This window comes from Nomascus leucogenys, chromosome 22a, assembly GCF_006542625.1.
Source record: "Nomascus leucogenys isolate Asia chromosome 22a, Asia_NLE_v1, whole genome shotgun sequence".
NCBI classification, from domain to species: domain Eukaryota; kingdom Metazoa; phylum Chordata; class Mammalia; order Primates; family Hylobatidae; genus Nomascus; species Nomascus leucogenys.
The window spans coordinates 134,012,478-134,028,934 of NC_044402.1; the positions used below are offsets into that span (position 1 = coordinate 134,012,478).

The window sequence follows — 16,457 nt, forward strand, 5'->3', positions numbered from 1 at the left end:
ATTGCTTTCTTGGCAACATGTTACCATTGAGCAAAATGTCCTGTTGGTGAACGTGTCTTTCTATGCATATCTGCAAACACAAAAATGTGTCCTTCGGATGTTACTGCTGTAAATGATTGCTAAATGTAGCTGATTTGTGGGTCAGATGCTATTCCCAGCTTTCACAGAAATGACTCTGGTTAACTGTATGAAGAAAGCCCATACCCGTGGCAAGTCTTTGCTTCTGTTTCTAGGAGCCGAACCAAGAACATGATGTGGTATGGAGTTCTTGGAACCAAAGAGTTGCTGCACAGAACCTACAAGAACCTGGAGCAAAAGGTCTTGCTGGAGGTGAGTGGAGGAGGGTCCTTGTCACCTGCAGGCTGGCCTCCATCCATCAGCAGACTGCCAGGCTCGTTGCTTCTCCTGTTGACTATTTCCTCTGTGCACAGGGACTTGGCCTGGGGATGCCCTGGCCACGGCTGTGCTCCTGAGCCCCTGGCAGTGGGAAGCTGGTAGAGAAAGAGCAGCTGACTCATGCCTTTCTCTTTTCTTTTGTTCTGTGTCTCTGCTGCTCAGTGTGACGGGCGACCCATCCCACTCCCCAGTCTTCAGGGAATTGCTGTCCTTAACATTCCCAGCTATGCCGGAGGAACCAACTTCTGGGGGGGGACCAAGGAAGATGATGTATGTATGGGGTGTGGGCGGCTGTGCCTGAGCTCAGTGGGGAAGAGCTGTCTGAGAGCAGGGAGGTGTTCTGCTGTGGCTGGGGTGGATCCAGCTCTTCCGTTGTGCCAACAGTGGGGCTGCCGTGGAGAACAAGATAGATAGGGTCCCCCACCCAGCTCATCGTCTAGAGGGTTGAGCAGAGCAGATGTGTCAGTGAAGGTGGTCAGTGAGGGTCTGTGGTCAGCAGATGTGGTCAGAGGCTGTGACGTGGAAGGAGCGTCAGGGAAGGTGTCTGGGAGGCCAAGACCTGAAGGATGACTTGGAGTTGGCCAAGTTAGGTGGGCAGAGGAGAGGGGGAGGCTGTTCCAGGCAGAGAGAATTGCACAGATGATGGCTCAGAGTCAAGACAGGGCAGGCACATGGAGGATGGGGGAGAGGTGCCCTGACTGCAGCGGGCAGCAGGGGCGTGGAGAGACAGGAGAGGTCTGCAGGGCCTGGGTCACGTTAGGCCGTGTGAGCCGGGGAAGAAGTTTGGAATTTGTGTTAAGAACTGTGGGAAGGTGTTGATAGGTTTAAACCTGGTTTAAACCTTCCTTTGTACGTAATAGCGAATAGAAGTATTCAGCGCTTCCTGCACACGTGGTGTGTGCTGGCCCCAGCCCTGGCACTCTGCAGTGTTAACTCACTTGGCCCTACTGATGGTCCTGGAGGAGCGTGCCGTTAGTTTCCCCATTTTACACATGAGGAAATGGGGGAGAGAGAGATTCGGTAACTTTGCCGAGGTGAGAGCTGGGATTTGGTCCCAGGCAGCTGGTTTCAGGTCCTGCAACATGAAGCCCCTCAGGAGTGCAGTTACCTGGTAACTTCCCGTCAGCTGGGAGGGGCTTACCCCCCAGAGGGAGGGAGTGACGGTAGGGGCGGTCTGTGCGCGGGGATGTGTGGAGTGGTGGTCAGCTCTAATGTGTCCCTTGCAGACTTTCGCAGCTCCGTCATTCGATGACAAGATTCTGGAGGTGGTCGCCGTGTTCGGCAGCATGCAGATGGCCGTCTCTCGAGTCATCAGGCTGCAGCATCATCGGATCGCCCAGGTAGTGGCCGTGGTCCTGGGGTGCCTGGCCGAGTCCCCAGCCGGGAGTGTGCTAAATTCCGGGACAGCGCATGGAGCCTGGGAGGGTGGGTGCTTTTCAGGGCCATGTGGGTGCCTCATGTCCTGTTCTGGACAGCTCGTGGCCCCACTTCCTGGGCCAGAGCCCTTTCCCCATGCTGTGCTTGACGGTTAAATTCTCAAGATAACTCTTTCTAACTATTTTTTTTTTTTTTTTTTTTTGAGACAGAGTCTTGCTCTGTTGCTCAGGCTGGAGTGCAGTGGTGCAATCTCAGCTTGCTGCAACCTCCACCTCCCTGGTTCAAGTGATTCTTCTGCCTCAGCCTTCCGAGTAGCTGGGACTACGGGTGCCCACCACCATTCTCAGCTAATTTTTGTATTTTTAGTAGAGGCAGTGTTTCACCATGTTGGCCAGGCTGGTCTCGAACTCCTGACCTCAAATGATCCACCCACCTTGGCCTCTCAAAGTGTTGGGATTACAGGTGTGAGCCACTGCACCCGGCCAAGATAACTCTTTCAAAATGTATATCCTGCTTGAGCCCCAGCCTTGCCTGTCCCCTCTGAGGTGGGATGAGATAGAGCAGACCCAGGCTGAACTCTGCGTGTGTCTGCAGCTGTCAAAGCCGCAGCTGGAGGTGGGGACGGAGCCCATGGCTCTGGTGTGGGGTGTGGGGGGATTTCCAGCTGGGGCCCTTGATCGTGGTTCTGAGGCCGAGTGGTGAAGGGCTGGGGGTGCCCCCATGGCTTATTTCTGACAGCAGCGATGGGCTGAGGGCAGTCTGTGAGGATGGGGCAGGGCTGTACCCAGGCACAGGCACTGGGGCCGGGGAGGGTGCTGATGACACCCACTGGCAGAACCCCAGCCTGTGACTGTCTAGTCTCTTCCAGCACTCTGTCTACCCTTAGCTGTAAGCTGCTTGAAGTTCACAATTTTCACTCTTTGGCAATGTTTGTTGTTGAAAAGGAGGAACAGGATGATGATGGATGGCTCGTCGTCATCTATTGTGCCATCTACTCTTTTCTGGGGGTGTTTTCACGTGGCAGGGGCCCAGTGGCTGCTGGGAGCTACAACACCCCCGCCCCTGGGTTCTGACACCTGTTGTCTCAGCACCAAGGTCTCCTGCACTCACTGCTCAGTGAGAGGATGGGGCGGGACAGTGGGAGAACAGACCCTCAGCTCAGTGACACAACAGCAGAAGGCTAGCTGTAGGCGGAGCACCATCCCAGAGGCAGAGGTGGGGTGTCCTGCAAGGCAGGGACGGGTGTGTGGAGCAGGAAGGTCATGGTGGTGCCAATAGCACTTTTAAACCCCTGGGGGTTTTGGCTCAGCATGAGTGATGGCTGTGATGTCTGCTCAGTGTCGCACGGTGAAGATCTCCATCCTTGGGGATGAGGGCGTGCCTGTGCAGGTGGATGGAGAGGCCTGGGTCCAGCCGCCAGGGTATATTCGGATTGTCCACAAGAACCGGGCACAGACACTGACCAGAGACAGGGTAAGAGCGGCCGCCCGCGGAACCTGGGTGGGGTCTAGGGCTCACCTGTGGGCTCTTGTGTGCACTGTTAAGAGCTGGAGCTTTTTGTGTTTTGTTCTAGGATTTTTTTTTTTAAGACACAATGATTAAGCTAATAGGGCAGTAATTTCTAGGACCATCTCCTTCCCCTAATGTTAAAAAAAAAAAAAGTCCCATTTGTCCCTTTCTAGTTGTGATCTCGTTGGCATCCCCATAGTGTCTGTTGCAGCTAGACGCATGCTTCAGAGCAGCAGGTGTAATCGGGCTTTCGGGTCCACAGGCATTCGAGAGCACCCTGAAGTCCTGGGAAGACAAGCAGAAGTGCGAGCTGCCCCGCCCTCCATCCTGTTCCCTGCACCCGGAGATGCTGTCCGAGGAGGAGGCCACCCAGATGGACCAGTTTGGGCAGGCGGCAGGGGTCCTCATTCACAGGTGGGCTCCTGCCCCTCTGCGTTGCGCATGAGCCTCCCCCGGGGTCCCCGGGACTGCGCTCTTCCAAGGCCCCTGGGGCGTGGAGCTGCTGCTCCTGACTTGGGGGGTCTGCATTACCCGTGAGGGCCGAGCCTGTTTCCGTGTGCCCTCAGCTGTGGCTCATTTCCCCAGTGGTCTTTCAGAACTCGCCTGGAGTTTACATGGCTGGAACCTAAAACCCACTGTGATTTTCAGGGCCACTCATTTAAAACCTGCCCTGGCTCAGCCGGGCGCAGTGGCTCACGCCTGTAATCCCAGCACTTTGGGAGGCCAAGGTGGGCAGATCATGAGGTCAAAAGATTGAGACCATTCTGGCTAACATGGTGAAACCCCGTCTCTACTAAAAATACAAAAAAAAATTAGCCGGGCCTGGTGGTGGGCACCTGTAGTCCCAGGTACTCGGGAGGCTGAAGCAGCAGAATTGGTCGAACCCCAGAGGCAGAGGTTGCAGTGAGCCGAGATCGCGCCACTGCACTCCAACTTGGGCGACAGAGCAAGACTCTGCCTCAAAAACAAACAAACAAACAAAACAAAACAAAAAAACTCTGCCCTGGCTCCCAAGGGCAGACCACTGACAGCTGCCTTCACTTTGCCCTCGTTTACCCTGAGAACAGGCTTGCTCTTTGTTCTCAAGTTTACTTTAAAAAAAAAAAAAAAAAAAAAAAAAAGACAATTGCTAGGGGCATTTCCTCTCACCTGCCTTCTAGAAATGCTCTGGAGCCACTGTGTCCCTCATGGCGGGTGGTCAGCATTGGCTGCCATCCCTGCTCCTCACCTGCCCTGTGCGGGTGCCGCCTGGGAGTCCCTCCCAGCTGGCACGTGTGGTTCTTCACCGGTGCGGGGCCTTCCTGCCTGCATTCTCCTCCCCGTGGCCGCACGCTGGCTGGTGCCCTGGTGTCCCTTTCTTGTTTCCCCTGGGCTCCTTCTTCTCCTGGCTGTGGACAGGTGCACCCATCGGTTCTGTGCCCGGCATGCTGTGTGCCCTTCCAGGCAGTCTGCCCAGCCCTGGCGTGCAGATGGATCATCTGTGCCAGCCTTCGGCTCTTGTCGAGCAGGTGGTCGCTGTCCCAGTCGTCACCGGCGTTCCTCGCTCTGTGCTTCCATACCGGCTGCAGTCCTTCCTGGCGCTGCATTCTCTGCCCCAGGAGTTGGTGCCACAGCGGCCCCTATTCTCATCTCTCCCCCACCCCACCCAGATCAGTGATGGGGCTGGAGGACTTCAGTTCAGCTAATTCCTTGCTGTGCAGTGGGCTTCTGGTGGCCTCCCCTGGAAGGCCATTACCCTGTCCCCCCAAAGCCCATGGTGGCCCCCGTGGCCTGCCTGGCAGGTGCACTTGCACAGCACTGCAGGAAGCCGCTGGCAGTGGCCTGTTTCCACAGGGTCAGGACAGGTTGGCCTCGCTGCCTCTGCTCGCACTGCTCCTATAGTCTCTGTCCCCCCATCTCACCTGCCTGGCTACGTCTCAGCCTCCCTGGGACCTGGTGTGACTTGTGCTTTCACCGTCTTCCCTATGAGGGCTGCTCCCTGGGGTCTTGCTCAGAGCCCATCACTACACCAGGATTGTCCTGTTCAGATGAGGGTCCTTTTGTCCCCAGGGAGAGACCGGCCAGTTACAGGTTCCAGCAAGGCTGTCGGGATTGTGCCTTACTGCAGCAGTCTATGCAGTGGGCCTGTGCACACTGCCACTTGCCCACTGGCCGTTTTACAGGTTGTAAACCTCATTTTGTACATTTCTCTCCCTGGAAAATCTTGGATTTTGACATCAGATTTCTTGTGTAAGCCCTCCCATTTGCTGTTGGTCGTCCTGTGCCCAAGCTTGTGACTGAACGGTCACTGGGCTGAGCCACAATCCCTGTCATCCTGCTGGGTCGGCCCTCCACATCAGCACTCCAGGTGGTACCTGGGCCATGTTCAGATGCGTATTGTGAAAGGCTGCCCTTCTGTTAGGCCTGACATCTGCCCGTGCTTCTCTTCCTCTCTAGTATCCGAGAAATAGCTCAGTCTCATCGGGACATGGAGCAGGAACTGGCCCACGCCGTCAATGCCAGCTCCAAGTCCATGGACCGTGTGTATGGCAAGCCCAGAACCACAGAGGTAGCTATTCTGGCCTTTTCAGTCCTGGCTTCTTCTCAGTGTCTGCCGCCCTCGGCCCTCCCCTTGCATGTTCGACCCCCCACCCCTCCCCCCCGTGTATGTTCGACCCCCCCATCCCCCCGTGTATGTTCGACCCCCCGCCCATCCCCCCGTGCATGTTCGACCCCCCGCCCATCCCCCCTGTGCATGTTCGACCCCCTGCCCATCCCCCCTGTGCATGTTCGACCCCCCCCCCCATGCATGTTCGGCCCCCTGCCCCCATGCATATTTGCCTTGGTTTCTCTTAGGGGCTCAACTGCAGCTTCGTCTTGGAAATGGTGAATAACTTCAGAGCTCTGCGCAGTGAGACGGAGCTGCTGCTGTCTGGGAAGATGGCCCTGGTAAGCTGGTGCCCCGGGGACAGCAGGGCTCGGCCTGTGTGTGAAACAACTGCTGTTGCCAGGTTGCTGGGCACAGAGGGCAGCACACTTTAGTCCAGAGTTCCCAGTCTTAAGGAAGGGGCTGCAGAGGTCATTTGGTTTGTTGTGCGGCTGGTGCCCACCCCTGCTGGCAACCCTTCAGTTAAGTTGTCTCAAGCATGTGAGAAGCGCTTGCAGCAGAAACACCCCTGTCGTAGTGGACAGAAGACGCTTTTCTGCCCTGGAAGCCTGTAATGCAGAGTCCTGCTCCTGCCGAGAGCTGGCCACACTCTCAGGCACCTTCCACGCTCAGCCCTGCAAAATCGGCTGATATGTCAGCCCTGGGGCAGCCGTGGGGCTGTTACTGAATCACAGGGGCTAGAACAGGGAGAGGCCTGAGAGACAGACTGGCCAGCCTTCTGGTTTTAAAGATGAGGAGGAGGAAGGGGCTTGCTAAAGATTCGGCAAGCGGAGAACCGCCCCAGGTGTGGTTTCCCAGCCCTCCACTCCGCACCCCACTCACCTCCTCACTCCACGCATCTCCTCACTCCACACATCTCCTCACTCCACACATCTCACTCCACGCATCTCACTCCACGCATCTCACTCCACACATCTCCTCACTCCACACATCTCCTCACTCCACACGTCTCACTCCACACATCTCACTCCACGCATCTCCTCACTCCACACATCTCACTCCACGCATCTCACTCCACGCATCTCACTCCACGCATCTCACTCCACGCATCTCACTCCACACATCTCCTCACTCCACACGTCTCACTCCACACGTCTCACTCCACGCATCTCACTCCACGCATCTCACTCCACGCATCTCACTCCACACATCTCCTCACTCCACACATCTCCTCACTCCACACGTCTCACTCCACGCATCTCCTCACTCCACACATCTCCTCACTCCACACGTCTCACTCCACGCATCTCACTCCACGCATCTCACTCCACACATCTCACTCCACACATCTCACTCCACACATCTCACTCCATGCATCTCCTCACTCCACACATCTCACTCCACACGTCTCACTCCACTCATCTCACCCCACGCATCTCCTCACTCCACACCTCACTCCACACCTCACTCCACACATCTCCTCACTCCACACATCTCACTCCACACATCTCACTGCATGCATCTCCTCACTCCACACATCTCCTCACTCCACGCATCTCCTCACTCCACAGAAATCCTCACTGTACGCATCTCCTTGTCCCACGCCTCCCCTCGTCCCACACGTCCCGTGGTCACACGCATGTCCTCACTGCACACCTCCTGCTGCCTCCTGCAAGGCACGACTGCTGACTTTGTTTCCCACGGCATTTCCACTGCTTGGCACAGGTGAATGGCTCTGACCCCCTTTCTGACAGAGGGACACAAGCAGGTCAGGTGTCAGCCTTGCTGTATGTGAATTCATCGTTGACCGATGGAGAGTTTTATTCTCTCACCAGCACTACCTAGAAAGTGAGGTTCTAGGTTTGGTTCCTTTTCGGGTGCTCTGGGACTTTGTTGCTGGAAAGTGAGCTCCCTGATCAGAGCAGAGCAGAGCCCTGGGGCGGACTTCACCCCCCCTGGGCCTCGTGCTGATCAGCAGCACGCACTGTCTATTTCTCCCTCCCTCCGCCTGGAGCAGCAGCTGGATCCCCCTCAGAAGGAGCAGCTGGGGAATGCTCTTGCCGAGATGGACCGACAGCTCAGGAGGCTGGCAGACACCCCTTGGCTCTGCCAGTCCGCAGAGCCTGGCGACGAAGAGGTATGTGGCTCATAGGGCTGTGCCTGGGTCTCCCGGACATGGTGGCTCTCGCCTGCAGTGCCTGTGTTCCTTGTGACCCGTGTGGCTCTGGGATCAAGATGATGTCGCTCTGGCAGCCCCTGAGGGGCCTTCTCCAGACTTCGCTATTAAAATGCTCTTTAAGGCAGGGAGGGACAGCAGGTAGGAAGGAGTTCGGGGCTGGGATTAAGAGTGCCCCTTGAGGACCAGGGACCTGTTGTCCTCTGAAACAGAACTGCAGGGCTTCCTGGACAGTGGGTAGAAAGAAGGCTGAGCCCAGCCCCACAGCCTCCCTCGAGGGTGGAGATGCATCATGGGATAAATGGCAGCTTTTTGGGGTCTTGCTGTGGACAGGGCGCAGATGGTATGCGCCACTCCCCACTCACACTCTCTTCCTGTGTGAACAGAAAGACTCCAGCTCGTCGCAGGTCTGGGAGGGACCCGAGGACCCAGGGCATAGCAGACCCTGGGGTGGAGTCACATTCTTCTGCAGGGAGTGCTGGCTGAAGGAGTCCTGGAGAGGGCCGTGTCTGGACAAGGACAAACCCCAGCCTGTCTCTTGGCTTCCCTGCTTCAGAGATAGAACACAAAGGGGCCATGAGGAAAGCTCATCTTGGGCAGTATAGTTGCAGAAGGCAAATAACTGCAAGATGCCAAACCTGGGCACCCTTGCCCAGTGGGGTTTGTGAGACCTGTGGGCAGCAGTAAGGCGAGGGGACAGAGGTGGGCAGCTGCACAACAGCACCCTCTTTCTGGGGCCCTGGGGCGTTTTTTGACACATGCAATCCTTTCATGGGAAACTGACTCAGGCCCTCCAGCTGATGGATGAAACTCAGCAGCTTCTCAGTGAGGGCACTTGGGTATAAAAGGACAGGGCAGGCTCCTCAAAATCCATTAATTCATTGTAAAGGTGATAAAAAAATTTTACCCAAAATTACAAAAATAATAATACACAACGATTCAACAGATGTAACAGTGACCTAGCCCTATAATACCAGATTAAATTAAGGCCAGTAAAGTGGGCAGTGAGGTGAGAGGCTGGGAAGAGGACATGGACGGGGGGAGGAAAGCATGTTAAATTCCTCCTCTTCCAGTGGAAGAACGTTAGAAACAACATTCTTGACTTTCATACTTGGAGAAATACAGAGTCAGTAATGTTTTTAGGGTCAAGAGTGGTGGCTCGCACCTGTAATCCCAGCACTTTGGAAGGCCAAGGTGGGAGGATCACGTTAGCCAAGGAGTTCACGACCAGGCTCGGCAACATAGTGAGATCCTGTCTCTATTAAAAAAAAATTTTTTTTTAACTTAAAGGTAATTTCTAATAGAGCTGAAAAGATTTATATCTTCCAAATTGCCACCAAAGACAAAAATAAAATACAATTTATATTGTAAAAGAAAATGACCAGCAAGGGTATCGCTAACAGCATGAAAATAAGATAACAGAAAAATGACATGGCTTTCTCTTAAAAGTAAATTCTCAGGTTGTGTTTAAAAAGAAACCTAACCATATATTGCTCACAAGAGCCCTGTTTTTTTTCTCATACTCCTAATAAAAATTTATGATACAGAAAGATTAAAAATAATTAAAACACCATAAAAAATCCAAAGTAACAATATAAAAATAAAATTGCATATGTAAGACAATAAATGGTAAAAAGAGGACCACTTTATATTGGTAAGATACAATAATTGTTATGTATAGTCATAAACTTCGGACAGTTATAATAGTCATGCAGCTGTGCCAAATAATAAGCATCTAAATTAGCTGTTCAAGACTATGTTTTTTATTTCCCTAACTTCACTTTACTATGCTCCAAGCAGTGGTCTGTATGTTACTAGTCCTTTGAAATGTATTGAGGTGAGACTTGCCTTATGGCCCAATAGGTGGTTTTTGTAAACGTACCTTGTATGCAGTTGTTTACATCATTAAGTTCCTACTGAAGTTTTTTTTGTCTTCTTGATACATCGGTTAACTCTAATACCGTAATTGTAGATGTCTCAGTTTATCTTTGTGGTTATGTGTATTTTTGCTTCATGTATTTTGAGGCTATGTTATTGGGTACCTGTAGGTTTTATCATTATATAATGATCCTTTTATCTCTAGTAATTCTTTTTATCTTCAAGTCTACTTGCTTGCTATATTTTTTCACAGTTTTACTTTTAAGCTTTATTTGGAGTGTCTCTTATAAAGAGTGCATCACCGAGCGAGGCAGTGTTACCTCCATGCGTCCCTGGGAGTGCTCTGTGGAGAGGCAGCTGCTGCCGATGGCTGTCAAGAGCAGAGGCCGAGCCTCTGTGTGGCTCCGCTGCTCACCCTTCCTCTGCTTTTCTGCCTCAGGGAGTGGATTGCAAGGAAAGAATGCAAAGTGCAGGAAGAGTTTTCGTTAGATAGATACTCGTAATGCTAATAATCAAAGCCCAGCAATCCAACACTAGAAGATTGGTTAAAGAGGTTATTTTAATAATTTTTGTTTAGATACTGATATTTATGATATTTTCAAAAAGTTTTTAAATCTCATGAGAAATGCATGTGTAAAGTGAAGTAGAATGTGATAAAAATAGACACTATGATCACTTTGAAACCACTTTAACAGTCACTAAAATCAACAGTAAATACAAGAATCAATAAGGGAGAGAAGCCCTTTCAGGAACAAGAGGTCTCTCCCAGCTCCCCCTCGTCTCAGCCCTGCCTGCCCTCCCAGCCTCTCTGGTGGAGATGGGCATGAGGCCGTGACCAGTTGCAGCCTGATTCTCAGTATTTCTCACTCTCCCCAACAGAGTGTGATGCTGGATCTTGCCAAGCGCAGTCGCAGTGGTAAATTCCGCCTCGTGACCAAGTTTAAAAAGGAGAAAAACAACAAGAACAAAGAAGCTCACAGTAGCCTGGGAGCCCCGGGTACCTGCCCCTCTCCCACGTGTTTCTGGCCGTCCAGGCCTGCTGGCTCGGCTGTGTTCTCCTGGTCTCTGCTTTCTCCCTTGGCCTTGCAGCTCCTCCCTCTTGGTCCCTGTGCTGTAACCCCCAGTCCCACAGCCACACTAACCTGTTGGTAGCTGCAGCCATCCACGCTGCCTGCTTCCCCTCTGACCGTTGTCACACCCGGCCCTGACGTGCTCTCTGGCTTTCTGCCTGCCCTGAGTTGGGGGATTCGAGGTGGGGAGGAAGACAGCAGTGGTGACAAGACAAACTTGGAGACACAAAGCTCTGGACTCAGGCCGCGCTGGGGCATGCCCTGCCTTCTCCCTCCTGGGCTGCTGGTTCCTGATAAATCAATGCATTGGCCGAGGTTCCTGTGCTGGGAAGCCCAGGCCACCAGAGATTGTGGGTGATGAAATCAATCGAATATGGTCCTAAAGGACATTGTTCCTTTGGGTCAGTAAATTGGAGCTAAACTCTCTGTCTGAAGGATCAGCCCTGAGTACCCAGGCCATATCCAGTGCTGTCAGGGGCTGGAGAGGCCTCCAAGCCTGGATATTGGGACTGGTGTTTGCCGCCAGTCAGGGCAGCTCCTGTGGGTTTTTCTTCTTTGCATGTTTGTCCAGAAATTGGGTTTCTGTTAATGATGGTAGCCCTGACTATGTGAATTGAAATCTCTGCTTGTCTCCCTTCCTGCTATGGTCCAGAAGTGAAATTTAACCCTTCTAGAAGCTGGAGGAAAAGCTGGCTTTGGCCACAATCATGAGGACATTTCCCTCATATTTGGTGGTGGTAAATCCCTCCTGGGACATGGGGAAATGACCAGAGGCTGGCGGCCCACCTGGCAGGAACAGATGCCAGCTCTGCTGCAGCCATCGCCCCTTGAGCGGGTGGCTCTCTGCCTCTTTCTGCACTGCTGGTGGGTGGTGCTGTTGGCTGGGTGATGGGTGCTGGCTGCCAGAGATGACTCAGGTGCCCGCTGCTGGGCTCTCTCAGGCACTGGCTGCTGCTGGGCTATCTCAGATGCTGGCTGCTGGGCTATCTCAGGCACTGGCTGCTGGGCTATCTCAGGCACTGGCTGCTGCTGGGCTATCTCGGGTGCTGGCTGCTGGGTTATCTCAGGCACTGGCTGCTGGGCTATCTCAGGCACTGGCTGCTGCTGGGCTATCTCGGGTGCTGGCTGTTGGGACGTCTCCTGTCCTGGCACTGGGCTCTCGGGTGCTGGGTGCCGGCCGCTGCCTACCTCGCACTGGGCTCTGGGCACTCACTGCACTCATGCTTTTCCATCTCCGACAGTTCACCTCTGGGGGACAGAAGAGGTTGCTGCCTGGCTGGAGCACCTCAGTCTCTGTGAGTATAAGGACATCTTCACGCGGCACGACATCCGGGGCTCTGAGCTCCTGCACCTGGAGCGGAGGGACCTCAAGGTACTTCCATAGGCGTCTCCCTGGAACCTGCCCTTGGGCTTGCACGCGGCTCCCTTCTCTTCCATCCTCTCCCCCGACCTGGCCATGTCTCAGCATCACGATTCTTCTCAGGCCTTCATGTGTACCTCAGGTGGGGGCGGCTGTGGGCCTCACCTAGGCAGTGATGCCTCCACCCACCACAGCCAGAGGAAGCCAGGAGCAGACATAATGGTGGCAGAGCCTTGGTTATCTTAGCCTACTCAGACAAGGACTTTCTTCGTGTTAAAAACCCTATGAGGGGACACAGCCCCTGAAGCACAGTCACACGTGACTGTCCCCATGCTGCTCCTGGGCGGGTGCTGCCACTCGTCTGCAGGGAGCATTGGGAGGGGCTGGTTGGGTGCCAGGCCTCGGTCTATGCCAGGCCTCACGCCACATCTTGCAGGGCCATGTCCGTGCCCAGGTTGGCCTCAGTGGGCCACCCCTGGGTGTTGAGTCACTGTCTGAGTCCCGAGAGGGTAAAAGGCCACTGTGGGCGTCCTGGACAGTGGCTCTCGTGAGGTCACTTGTCATCCACTTGCTTTCAGTCCTGTGTTTTGTCTTGTCTTGGATTTGTGCTTGCTGATGGTAGTGACTAGAATGCAGGAACGATGGGCCGGGCGTCTGTATGGTTGTTATTTTTAAGCCGTTTCCATCTTGTTTTACCGTTGTTGTCATTTTCACTCTCATTTGTGTTCACAAGCTGAATGGGAAGGGCCGTTGTGGCAGGCCGGCTGTGGAGCCCTCTGGCCCTGGCTGTCTTCTCGGCATCCACGGTGGTGTCCTCTGTGTTGCAGGACCTGGGCGTGACCAAGGTGGGCCACATGAAGAGGATCCTGTGTGGCATCAAGGAGCTGAGCCGCAGCGCCCCCGCCGCCGAGGCCTAGCCTCTGTCCTCTCAGCCTGCGGCCTCCACATCCCCGCCACCGAGGCCTAGCCTCCGCCCTCTCAGCCTGTGGCCTCTGCGCCTCCTGCCACTGAGGCCCTGGGCGGATGCTGCAGCCCGCCCCCTTCTCATGGTGCTACTTCCGCTGTCAGCTACAGAAAGCCTCCGTGACACCGTCCACCAGAGCTCTGGGGTCTCGAACATAACAACACAGCTACCTTTGAAACAACACCTTCTCCAGCTCAGAGTCACCTGGGGCACATGTGTCACGGCCACTCAGCTCTCGCCCACCTGTGCTGTGGGCCAGGGAATCCAGCAGCGTCTGGCCTCCTGGACACTGCTTGCCTGGCCTCGTGCTTGGATTGTCCTGGGGGCTCCTCCGTGTGTCCTTCTGTGGCTGCACCATGTGGCTCTGCCTCCTGGCCCCCGGCCAGTTCTCAGAAACGTGGCTGGGGCCCAGCCACCCTGTGGCTTCACAGCAGCCTGCAAGGGCCCCTGTTTGTTGATGCAGCTCTTGTTGAACAAAACTCATGCTCTTTCCTGGTTTGAAAGTAGCATGGATGTTTCCAGTCTTGTTGGTTGTAATTTGACGTGAAGAGAAAAAAAAATTCCTCCTGCGTGAGCCAAGGCAGCGGGTGCTGTTTCCCAGGCGGGGAGCCCCTCCCTGGGTGTCACAGGGCCTGTGCTCCTCCCTCCTCCATCCTCCCTCCCGCTCCTCCCTCCCCCACTGTGGGCTGGGGACGCCTGCCCTTCCGTCTCTGGATGCTGTAGGCCTTGAGTTCAGCTTGGGGCTGTGAGCGAGACAGCTCGCCAGCTGCATCCCTGCAGACAGAGGATGTGTGTCCACATGAGTTCAGTGTTTCTGTGTGGGAAATGCTTCCTGGCTCTGGGAAACTCTTTCTGCCCATTCCGTGGTTCCCAGGGCGCGTGGCCCTGGTAGGCAGGGGTAGTTTGACCTCTTCAGCCCGTCTGGTGGCCTGGAGGCTGGAGGCTCTCCTGTGTGTCTCTGCCACTGCAGTGGCTTCTTGTTGCCTGCTGCCGGGTGTGATGTCGCTGGAGGTGCTGGCAGGGACTCTGATTTGATGGTCCGCGCTCCTGCCCTGCCTCTGTCCTGGCTCTGAACTAGTAGATGATGGTGCCAGAGGGCAGGGAGCTCCCCTGGGGAGATGGCTGTGCCCCGTAGGGACAGTCCCCATGTGGAGGATGCCCCTGGTCCTCCAGGGCACTGACTTTGCCCTTTTTTCCGCTTGATAGTCATGGCTCAGAGGTGCTTGTAAATGTCTTGGGAAGAGGTTTCTGTAACCCCTGCCCTGGTGTGAGGAGGAAATGGCTCTGGCCTGGCTGCCTGGCCGTGGCTTCTCTTTGGCTCCCAAAGAGAAAGACAGTGTTGGGAGTGTCTGCTGTCGCCGTCGCGGTCCTTTAGTCAGCGTCACTCTATCTGATGTGCGGAAGCTGGACTGCACCTGCAGGGGGTGCATAGACCGGGCTGGGTCTGCAGCAGCCCCTAGTCCTGAGCAGGTGGCAGTGAACAGCGCTGGCCCACCTCCCACTCACAGCCCCTCTGTCCGCTCTGCAGCGTGCCCGGGTGGGCGCCTCGGCGTGCCTTGGGGTGCTCCCCTCTCATGGTCATTCTGGGCCGAGGCCCTTGGAGTGTGGAGGCTCAGCCAGGCCTTGGATTTCCCCAGCGCAGCCTCCTGTCCCTGCATGCGGCGTCTCGGGATTTTTGGATGAAAGACTCTCCCACGCTCTGTTGGGGGACTTAGCTGCCTCACTGGAAGTGATGTGGGTGGAAGGTGGTTGTATGTCACCTTTTCCACCTCTCATTGTTTTCCTCAGAACCTTTTAGATGGGGGTGGGCAGAGGGGAAATGAGCCGGCCACAGCAGCTGCTTAGTTTCCCAGGTGGAACGGGCTAACACAGGAGATGATGGGAACCTCCCTGCATGACCACTGGCCCTGCTAGCCTGGTGGTGTGGGCGTCCTGTCACTCTTAGGGTCCCAGGACAAGCCCCAGGCAAGCTGGAACTCGGGTGAGGAGGGGACATGAGGAGGATAAACAGCTGACTGTGGCTTCCAGGACATCAGGGCCACCCCAAGTCCTCAGTGTCCTACTCCTGGCAGGGAGTTGGGTTTGGATCAAAAGTGTTTAAAATTAATATGTTGTCAGTGATTAAAACAACACTGTTTACATAAAAACCATTTTTCTAATTCTAACAAGTTAGAAGCGAGGAAGGAATGAACATGAGTGTCTAGGAACCTGCCCTTTGGTGCTGGGCTGGCGTCCCGCACTGGGGTGTCCTCGCCGTCTGGGGGCTGCTCTGCTGCCCCGGCCCAGGTCCCGTTGTGGTGTTGCCAGACGGGCCTCACGGTCTGCTGTGCAGAGAGAGGCAGGAAGGATCCCTGAAGAGTCTTGGAGAAAAGGTTCTGTGCCCTCAGGTGGGGCTTACCCCCTCGTATTTATAATCTTAATTTATATCGTGACCACCGTGGAAACAAATGCCTCTTGTATTGTTATGTACATAGTCCATACCTGAGTGCTGTACATAAGTTGTTCTGTGTATAATTAAAACAAGGCTGTTTTTGATCTTCCTTTGCCATTGTCTGTCATCATTCCTTGTGCTTTGACATAAAGTGTTGGTTGCCAGAATCTTTCCAAACTGGATTCAGAATTTTCACCTGCTCTGAAAATAGGTTGAGTTGTTGGTGACTAAAAAGCAAAACAGAATGCCATTCGAATGCCATTGTATGTTTTAGGGTGTGGGTTCTATGATCAGTTGGACTAAAAGTTCCGCAAGGAGAGAGGGGGTACTGGGCAGTGCTGAGGCTCTCAGGTGTGACCACACAGCCTTGGCCCGGGAGACTGAGGGCCATTTTAACGAATATTTTAACCCTCTTAAATCTTTTCTATAAAACTGCAAACCTGAAGCTCTCTGACTTCTCTGCTTAGTCTTGGTACTTTTATTCCAAGGGAACTGTCTACGATCAAGGCCACTTGAATTGTCGTCCCCAGTTTCCTGGAGTGAGGGATGGGGACTGGGTTCATGGAAGACACCATCAGGCTGGTCGGGTACAGAAGGGCTGCATGCGCTCTGGGAGTGTTGACTGCCTCCCTAGCAGCTCTTCCCCACTCCTTCCCTGGTAACAAACCCCCCCGTTTTTTTTTTTCCTGGTGTATATTCTCCTCTCTGG

The 16,457-nt window shown here is 54.4% G+C and overlaps 1 protein-coding gene across 3 annotated transcripts in view; it reads left to right on the forward strand.

Annotated features, from left to right (window-relative positions):
* The window catches only part of DGKD (diacylglycerol kinase delta), a 122,551-nt gene extending 106,693 nt beyond the window's left edge, over positions 1 to 15,858 (forward strand). For all 3 annotated transcript variants that reach the window (XM_030803613.1, XM_030803612.1, XM_030803614.1), the window contains 11 exons: positions 234 to 330; positions 559 to 666; positions 1,623 to 1,736; positions 3,112 to 3,246; positions 3,545 to 3,696; positions 5,719 to 5,830; positions 6,118 to 6,210; positions 7,887 to 8,006; positions 10,803 to 10,920; positions 12,235 to 12,365; positions 13,181 to 15,858. In XM_030803613.1, the coding sequence (XP_030659473.1) occupies positions 234 to 330; positions 559 to 666; positions 1,623 to 1,736; positions 3,112 to 3,246; positions 3,545 to 3,696; positions 5,719 to 5,830; positions 6,118 to 6,210; positions 7,887 to 8,006; positions 10,803 to 10,920; positions 12,235 to 12,365; positions 13,181 to 13,270 (1,270 nt within the window). In that variant the 3' untranslated portion in view covers positions 13,271 to 15,858. The remainder of the gene's footprint in view (positions 1 to 233; positions 331 to 558; positions 667 to 1,622; positions 1,737 to 3,111; positions 3,247 to 3,544; positions 3,697 to 5,718; positions 5,831 to 6,117; positions 6,211 to 7,886; positions 8,007 to 10,802; positions 10,921 to 12,234; positions 12,366 to 13,180) is intronic.
* The last annotated feature ends 599 nt before the right edge of the window (positions 15,859 to 16,457 follow it).